Genomic DNA, 9,794 nt, shown 5'->3' with positions numbered 1-9,794 from the left:
ACAAATTTGTGTTAAATTAAGCATATAGCACTGATTGGTTTCTGGAGGTTTTGAGCATAATGGGCTGTGGGAACTTGTATTTGAGAGGGCTCAACAGGGGCCCACAGCTAATTTTTGCCCCAGGGCCCCCAAGGAGGTTAGTCCGGCCCTACGTACAGGCTGAATTGAAGACGAGCACAAATATTTAACAACATAAATAGACTCAAATGCAACCCTACAAGATGTGCTTCAAAGCAAGGCTCTCACAAAGCACAAAAGAGACACAGATTCCAAAAACGCTGTAAGAACCAGCAGGAAAAATGACTCTTCCTGCCATCTGTAAGTGTGTCTCTCATTTGCAGACACAGCTGAGACCCGTCTGAGCAGATCTGGATCTACTAGATGCTCTAAATGTTTTGAAATGATAGCACATTTTTCTCTTTTACACATTTTAAGGTCATTGATGGCAAAAAGAAAACTAAAATAAATGCATGTGCAATACATGACCACCAGCCACCTCTGCTAAATATGACACTTTGGTAATGTCCAGGTATCCTTGGTAAAAGGTGCTGTGAGGATGTCGCAAAACTAAATGAAAGAATTGCTTTCAGATAGAAGCACTATGAACAGTTCCTTAAATTAAACCCAAACCTCAGAATAAGAAATGACAGCTCAGGATGATGTGAAAATAATTGAAAATGAGTTAAGGGGAACAGCTAATTTGACTGATGGAATAAGGATTCACACATCATGGAGCACACCCACACACACACAGCAACGAGCAATGTGGCACCTGTGGCAAAATGACTGTATGTGTGAAAAGCTGGTGTCACACACAACCTAATGCATAAAAGTCAGAGCCAACACACACACACACACACACACACACACATACACACATACAGAAAAGACCCTGGAAACGCCTATTATAAATCAACTCAAAGTGACAGCCCTTATACTTCAAAGTCATCTCTGAATCGCTTATCCACACATTGAGCCACACTATAGGAATACCAATTTATAGTCCTCTATCATATCATTCAGAGAGAGGGGCCAGAAAGAGGGGAGACAGAGTGAGGGAAGGGGTGAGAGAGGTAGACAGAGAGTGGAAGACAGGCAGAGCATTATCCACAAAATACCTATTTATACATTTCAATCGTATCTTAAAAAGAAAAAAAGAACACTTCTGCAGAGATATTGAAGTCCACACATACAGTATATGAATATTATGAATACACTCAGTCACTCACTCACTCACTCACTCACTCACTCACTCTCTCACACACACACACACACACACACACGCACACACACACGCACACACACGAGTCCCAGTGCTGCAAGATAAGAGAGGAGAGTGTTCTGGGGAGAAAGCTTCCTCATTGGTGTGCAAGGCTGCACATGTTCCAACCCTTCCTTGAATCCCCTGTGTGTATATATGAGTATGTGTGTGTGCGAGTGTGTGTGCGTGTGAGCACTCCCTCTCTTTCCTTCGCTGCCACTAAAAAGACACAGAGGACCTATTGTGCCCAAGGAAGGAAAATCACTCCATTTTCAGAAAAGGAGAGGAATGAACAGCTCTCTCTCTTGCTCTCCTTCCGTTCCTCTCTCCCAACCTCTCTCTCCCTCTCTCCCTCTCTTTCTTCTCCACTCCCATTCACACAGCAGCTGAAATGGCGAAGCTTGTTAAAAAGGAAGCCCACATGACAGCATTCACAGCTTTGCTTACCGCAGCATCTCCCCTGATCGCCGTGTGCCTTTGCAGCAGAAGCCACGGATGAAAGCAACTCGATACGGCGTCTAAAGAAAAAGTTAAGGCACTAAGGGGCCACAAGGAAATGCATAAAGGGAAAAAGAAAAAAGGGAACAGGTAGATAAAATATCAGGATTTGGAATAAATGAAGTGTTTCATTCAGCAGTAACAGCAAAACAACATTAAAGGAAAAGGGTTTTTTTCTGGTGTTCAGAGCTGCAGCTCGTTCACTCTGGAACACAGTTTTGCTGCAAACAATATTACCCAAAACACTGCTTACTGAGTGAAACTGAGGTAATACTAGTTTATTGAAACTATCTATCATGGACAAATTATGAACCAGGGGAGATTTGCCGTCACTTTGACCTACTGCACTTGCTTGTAGTCGTGCAAAAGCAAACTGTGTCCCAATTCCACACAGCACACTAAATGTAAGCAGGTTTTGAGTATTTAGAGTTTTCAAATGGGAGAAGTGGCAAAATAAAGTGTACTCAAAAAAGTAGGTATGCAAAAAATGCTTGATTTTTGAATGTGTTATGATTATTATTTTCCCACAATGCATTGCACAAAGGAAGTAGAGGAGGTGCTCACAGCGGGGAAAAACTCATAAGTCGCTGTTTGACTGACATGCGTTGGTGCACGCATTGCATCACTTTCTTACCTGTAAAAACAGTTTACTGCGACCATTTGTATATATTAAATACTGTTTACAATTAGTACAGAGTAAGGAATTGGGACATGATAGTTTTCCTGTGCAATGAGACATTATTATTATTATTTCGGGGGGGGGGGGCTCACTTTCAATTTTAAATAAAGAGGTTTATATAATTTTGCTAAACTGTTCGCTTGTTTACAACCTGTTTGATCATGTGACCTCTCGTGTTTCTTGCCCCGTCAGACTTTGCTGTAGCGATATCACCGTGTTCCCAGATCGCAGCAATCAAATTGGTGAGTACAGAGATGTCAGAACCATTAGAACAGATTGCGAAGATTATGAAAATAAGGCTGAAATAGTAATACTCCGGAATTATCCTTTAACTGTTAACTAAAAAGAGGCACTCCATGCCTCATAAACAGCGAGATTTTGCTTGCGTGGAACAGCAACAAAGCAAATTCACAAAAAAAAAAGCATCAATTTGCATCGATGGCAAACACACATACCTGCAAATATATCTTGAGTCAAGGTCCACTTACCAGCCTTTTCCAGAGCTTTAAACAGCATTCCACAGTCCTCAGAAGACCATTTTTCAAAAGTCTTCGGGAGACAGTGAGAAGTGGTTGAAAGCTGAGCTCAAGTTAAGGTACTGTTTCCAATATGCTATGTTCCTTCAGTGCAACCAAACCATGCAGTGATCAACACAAACTGTATAACGAGCAAATACAACAAGCTTACATGCAGCATACAGGGACTCCCCCAATTCCCTCAAAAGACTGCAGTAAATCTACAGAACACCACAGCGCACCAGTTTGCAACCCTAGCTCTAAAAAGGGAAAACTTGCTCATCTCCTTCGCGCAGGGCTCTCAGTAGGTCCCAGCCGTCAGATTGGAATGCGGCCCTGATGCCTGCAACATTTCAGCACCTTGGACAGCTACACAATAGCCAGCAGAGATCCAGCATTGGAAAAACAGGAGGACAAAAGACAGAGGAGGAGGGCAGTGGGCCGGAGACACACAAAAGGGAAAAGGGGGGGAAAGAGAAGAATTTGGCCGCTGGGAGGCCATTCACAGAGGACACAAAGAGCCAATGTCAACTTGAGTTGGAGGACAGAAAACAGAATTAGCATTAGAGCGGGTAGCACAGTTCACCCATGTCACACGGCTGGGGAAGAGAGGAGGACAGGCCTAGAAATGCACAGGGGATGATAATACGCACACATGTACAAACCTCCGTCATTTTCAAATGGCAGGTTGCGCAGAAACACAGTTCTTAGATCGTACTCTTTATGCTGCAGACTACATTTCCTTTTACGGCTTATCCACAAGAGAAATTCATGACTGTCAACTTCTATACCAACTGTGATTCTTCTGTCATGTAAGATTTCAATGCCCAAGAAACAGCAGTTGTTAAAAAATGCCACATTTTTAAATCTACATATCTCTCTTGAGGCCAAACAGTATTTTTTAGACAATACAATAACTTTACAGCGCTCAGTGATATTTTGACACATCCTTCTCTCTGCTGAAGAAAATGCTGACCATCGAACATTTGTGTTGTCTGTGCACCATCAGATGGACGGAGTGGAGATTTCAGAGGGGAAGAGTTTGGAGAAAACCTTGAAATGCTGTGTCAGGTCGAAGGAAGCAATGGCTATTATTCGACTTAGAAGGAGCCAAAAAAATCCACCTTGTCAATCATTAGAGGACCCATCACATTCAGTGGAAAGAGAGAAGGAGCAGCTGCAGGCAAGCTCTATTTTCATTTTCTCTGGCTCCTACCACACAGACACAAAACACACACACACACACACACACACACACACACACACACACACTCACATTAGAGCAGTCCAGAGCACACACCGCAGCATCCAAAAATAATTATGCACAGTCTAAACAAAATTTACCTCAAGCTCAGGATCTTGACAAAGTGCTTCAGTGAAAGTTTAATGGCGCAATTTCGCCGCGCTGTATTGCTCTCCTATAGTATACAATATTCTCTATAAGTTGTACATCTTGACACTTCATATTGAAAGCAAAATAACATGATTCCCCCTGCCAAGAACTATATCATTTCACACCCAGTCTCATTTTTTTTTTCTTTTTTTTCTTTTTAAACAGACAAATAAGTCTTCTATTTTACATAAAGGTTTGATTCTTTAAAATACAGCACTTTCAAAAAAAGGAACATTTCCATTTTGCAGAGAGCGTTGTTGATAAAATAGTTGAGTGCAAAGGCACTTTCTGGAGTATAGTAAGATTTTGCCGCTTGTTGGATTTTGAAAAGGTTTTCTTTTATGGTTTAACACTCACCATTTATCTGTGTATGCTAAGTATGTACAGGAATGTCAATATGTAGCATGTCCTCTTCTACAAAGAATAATTATTTCATACTTTTTCTGTTTTTCACAGGGAAAATAAAATACAGTTTCATGAAAAGCACAAGCCATGTTTGTACACAGTCCTGCCCATTATGTACCTGCCATCATCAAAGTCTTTTGGAATTTCATTTTTCTAAACAAGAACAAATAATTTATACCTTGCAGGAGAAAAAATAGAACTGCATAATAATATATTTCTTATACTCCTTTTATACATCTTAAAAAGAAAAAAGAGAATAAAAGGAAGAGAGAAAAAAGATCATCAAAAGCCTCTGTTCGCTTCCAGTCAATCATGGAGGATTGAGCACAGATAGATAAGATAGATATATAGAGAGGGCTATTATTACAGTAACTGCGTGATTATTATGAATGCTGCACAGAACCGGGGAGGGGGGGGGCATTGTTGCTATCTTACAGTTGGCTCATTGCAGTCTGTTTCTCCAAAACCTCCAGGTAGTCTGGTTCTGTTTTTAGCTTCCCAGGGAGCAGAAGCGGGTGCTCATTGTTTTTGGGAGGGTGTTCGGCTCCGTAGTATTTCCTGGGTGTCCCGTACAGCACAGTTTTGTTCAACCTGTCCTGATTGGTGACATGCCGCCGGGCTGTAGCAGCCTCGTAGGGGGGCACGATACAAGGTCTCTTAGGTAAAGTGCAAAAGTTGTAATGGAAAGGAGGGGCACCTGCAGCTGTGGGAAGCTCTTTGTTGGGCCTCTCCCTTAAGTTTTGATACAGCATCTCAGGAGGGTCTGGGGTGGTCAAACCGCACGATGTTGGAGATTTATCCATAAAATCCATTGTGCTGATCGTGTAGGCCCCTGGGCTGCGGGTGAGAACATCATCCTTCTTTGCGTCCAGGGGCCCAAAACTGAGCTCCTTCAGGTTACGGTAATACGCCACCTGTTCGCCATCCTTCTGCATGTAAATCGGGTTTTGGCACATGGAGCCCACAGGTGGGGGGATGTAGTTATAAACATGGCTTTCAGTGGTTTTATCGTGGGTCGGTTCAGGAGTGTAGGAGCCATATTGCACTTGGAAAGAGTTAAGATCTAAGTTGTTGGCACCTGTGGGGACGTGTTCCACTCCTTTGCGCCGCTTCAGAACAAAAACAAAGAGGCCTGCGCCAAAGCAGACTGAAAGGATGAAAACAACAAGAAGCCCAAGAATCAGAACTGAAAGTGGGACCTCAGGGTGTAACTCAGGAGTGTGGATTCGTGATTCAGTGGGGCGGACTGATGTAAAAGAAGAAGAAGATGAGGACGGGGTGGTAGCGTCAGTGCCAGGGCTTATTAATGTAGGGGCTTTTGTAGGGGGGGCATGTTGTGGTGGGGGCACCTCGCTGGGCTCAGGACAGATGGCTTCATTTCGAAGCGAGCGCAGCAGGCGACCTGCGTGTTTAGAGGGAGAATCACAAGTGATTTCGTTGACCACAACACTGGTACTGGACAGCTCCATCCAGTTTTTGAGTGCCACAATATCACAGGTGCAGTCCCAGGGGTTTTCCTGCAGGTCAATCTGGATAAATGCAGAAAGCTGGTCTAGGACACCTCGAACGGGAAGGTAGGAGAAATGATTATTCCGCAAGTTGAGTCTTGTAAGCATTGTGCCACCAAAAACATTGTCAGGGAGCGATCTTAACAGGTTGTTGTTCAGGAAAAGCAGCTGTAGGTTATGCAAAGAGTTAAATGTCTGTGGTAAAATGTCTTTGATGATGTTATATTCCAAATACAGATACTGGAGCGACTGCAGGCCAGCGAAGAGTGATTGAGAAAGCGATTCAATGTAATTTCCATTCAGATAGAGCCGTCTGAGGTTTGTTAGATTCTCAAATGCACCTTCATGAATCACTGCTATCCTGTTATTTCCTAAATGAAGCAGCTCCAGTGAGCTGTACTCAGTAAGATCAGTTCTGTAAATCACTTGTAAGTAGTTACCGGTCAGGTGGAGTTTCTTTGGGTAGGAGGGCTTGGGGTTCAGCTCACTGATGTTATGCAACTTCCGCTCTTGGCAATTGATGTTCAATCCGCTGTCCGGGTTTTGTGACGTGCACACGCACACGCTGGGACACAACATGGGCACAGGGGAGCGTGTCTGGTAAACCATTATGGGCCCAAAGACATGTTTGTCCTTTGAGATGCGAGGGGTGGGCCTGTAGCGCATTTTGGGTGGGCGGGAAGCTTTTGGGGCACGGGTGGGAGTGATCATGCCGGGGTGGTAGGTCGGGAGCAGGGCCCCTTGAAAGTGAGAGTCAGAGGGAGGGTGAACACGCTCACCAGCATTCCTGCGCGGGCACAGATCCTGCTTTATGAGCTGGGTGATGTCTTTACCGTGCAACCTGAACGGCGTCTCACACACTATGTCCCCCACAAAGACAGAAATTGTGTCCAACCAGGATTTGAGGGGAATCAGATCACAGGTGCAATTCCACGGGTTCTCCTCCAGCTGGATCTCCATGATGCCACCTATGTGCTCTAAAACCCCGGCAAACGGCAGCATCTTGAGTCGATTGCCACGTAAATCCAAGTGGGTGAGGAGCACAAAGCGGAAAATATTGGGAGGCAAAGACAACAGCAGGTTGTCATTTAGGATCAACACTTTGAGCTTATTCAGCTTACTTAAAGCACCTGGCTCTATGGCACTGATATAATTATAGTCTGCCTGTAAATACTCCAAACTCTCCAGTCCTGCAAAGGTGTCCTCTTTAATCACCTCCAGGTTATTGTTATTCAAGTGGAGGCGCTTCAGGAAGCGCAGCCCGTTAAAAGCGCCTGTTCGGATCTCTTGCAAGCCGTTATTCCCAAGATGCAGTGAAGTGACATTGCCATAATTGACAAACTCATTGGCGCTAAGCCGTGACAGGAAGTTTCCATTTAGAAAAAGCTGGGATATTTTATTCGGGGGCGCCTGGAACTGACTGACGGTGGTAAATCCTTTATTCTCACAGTTGATGTTCAGTATGTTCTCCCGTTCCTCGCAGGTGCAGCGGGTCTTGCAGATTTCTTTGGAGGCTGAAGTTTTGCGGCTTTCCGTTTCGGACGGTGACAGGCTGGTGACCGTGAGGACGCTCAGAAAGAGGACGCCGCTCAGCATTTTTACAGCCAAAAATGGTCGCTGAAATATAGAGCCAGCATTTAACTTTACAGCGTGAGCCTTAGAAAGAAAGAAAAAAAAAATCAGGGGGTGAGTTCTCACAGTATGGAGAGGGGGAAAGGAGGTAGAGGTGCTCACACACACACACACACTCACACACACACACGCACACAGGCTACCAGAAAACAGGCGCACCACCGTTATTTGGTGTTAAAAATCGACCGTGACGCATGGGAGATGCGCAAATCTCTCCATTGACCTTCACTTTGAGTCCAAAAAAATCCAAAATCCCTCCCCAAAAAAATCAATCCTGGAGAATAAAAAAAGCTAAGGCATCACAAATCAACAGGATCCTGTGTGGTGGATGGACTTGGCACATTGTCCGAGGCAGAGGAGAATCGGAGGGAGAAAAAGGCGCTTACTGCAACCCTTTTTCCTTATTCAGTGGTTTCACGCAGATCACCAGCAGCTGCAACCAAATATTCAGAGAGAGACAGGCTACGAAACGCTGCCTCTCTTCTCCTTCACGCGGAAAAAGCGCTTCATTTTAGTCCAGGCAAAATAAATCACTTTTTAAAGATCCAGAATTAATGCGCAAAGACGAATCATCATGATGCACGGCTGGCTTTCCTTTTCGCCTTCTCCAAAACAAAGGGGACGGGTAAAAGTGAACTCGAGGGAAGAAAAGAAGGGGGGAAAGCAGCCCGCGTGAGAGAGAGAGCGAGAGAGAGGGGAGATATATATTCCCAGAGCTGAGGCATAACTACAGCCTGTGCCGTCGGTCCTCCTCCTCCGCTCCGCACACTGAGAGCAGCACTGAGCGTCTGCTGCTGCTGCTGCCTGACTGCGTTTGTGTGTGTGTGTGTGTGTGTGTGAGTGTGTGTGTGTGTGTGACTGACTGAGAGAGAGAAAGAGAGATAGGAGACCAGCGGCCGTTACGTCACCGACACAGTCAACATGAACAAATACACACACACACACGCACATACACAGGGTCTTGAAAGTAAGAGACCACTATCCTATCCATTACCCAAAATGATCAGTTTTAACAATTCCTCATATAGAATCCAAATTTCACTTGTTTTCACCTCAAATCTGAGGCAACCTTTGTTAAATCAACTCTATTACCATTATTATTGTTGTTAATGTTATTACAGCATCATTCTGTCTGGTTTCAGAATAGGAAAACCTTCTCTGTTAGAAGAAAAAATCAAATATCAGCCTTGAAACTGAAAGCAGCTACATTATGTTACTGATTTTTCACATTTGTAAATGTTCAGTTTCACAATTTAAAGCGCATTCCTTAGTTCCCATATACAATTATTAACTTCACTATAAACCTTGATGCCTAACAGGAAACAAATTTGCAAAAAAAACCTCTAGATAAGCATCTGCTACAACAGCAAATTATGATGTGATTAATCTATATACCTGTGACATCATCATACAAATTTAATGCTACAGAAACAGAGCTACATAAATCGTATGGCTGACACCCTAGTAGTCAGTTTATGAGGAGCTTTTATTTGTATTTTTTCCACCCATGATGCCACTAGGAGGCAGGAAAGGCCTCTGTTCAGGCTCGCTCTGTCTCTCTCATTATTTCCCCTATTTTCTTGTCTTCAGTCTTTATCTTTCACTCTCACATTCACACAGATTTGGCATGTCATTATCATCAGAGAGAATAACACCTATAGCCCAAACAACAAAAAATGGGTGTAAACAATAGAGCAGTTTTCTCATATTCCTGAGCAACATGGACAAAGATAGACATAACAGGATACAAAAGAAAATATATATATATATATAACAAATCATAATAATAATAAAGTAATAAATGTAAAATATATGATAGCTTTCTTTTGGTTTGCCAAAAGGTTTGATAAAATAAATCGAATTTTCTGATAATCATTCAATGTCAGGCTTTAATGGGTTAATT

The 9,794-nt window shown here is 43.4% G+C and overlaps 1 protein-coding gene across 1 annotated transcript; it reads right to left on the bottom strand.

Moving 5' to 3' along the window:
• Positions 1-4,310: 4,310 nt before the first annotated feature.
• On the bottom strand, positions 4,311-8,727 carry slitrk2 (SLIT and NTRK-like family, member 2). Its single transcript, XM_044205780.1, has one exon. It carries the CDS (start codon positions 7,853-7,855, stop codon positions 5,183-5,185), a length of 2,673 nt encoding a protein of 890 aa, XP_044061715.1. The 5' UTR covers positions 7,856-8,727; the 3' UTR covers positions 4,311-5,182.
• Positions 8,728-9,794: the final 1,067 nt, after the last annotated feature.

This window comes from Siniperca chuatsi, linkage group LG8 (assembly GCF_020085105.1).
Source record: "Siniperca chuatsi isolate FFG_IHB_CAS linkage group LG8, ASM2008510v1, whole genome shotgun sequence".
In the NCBI taxonomy this organism is placed as follows: Eukaryota; Metazoa; Chordata; class Actinopteri; order Centrarchiformes; family Sinipercidae; genus Siniperca; species Siniperca chuatsi.
This window is presented reverse-complemented; position numbering and strand designations above follow the sequence as displayed.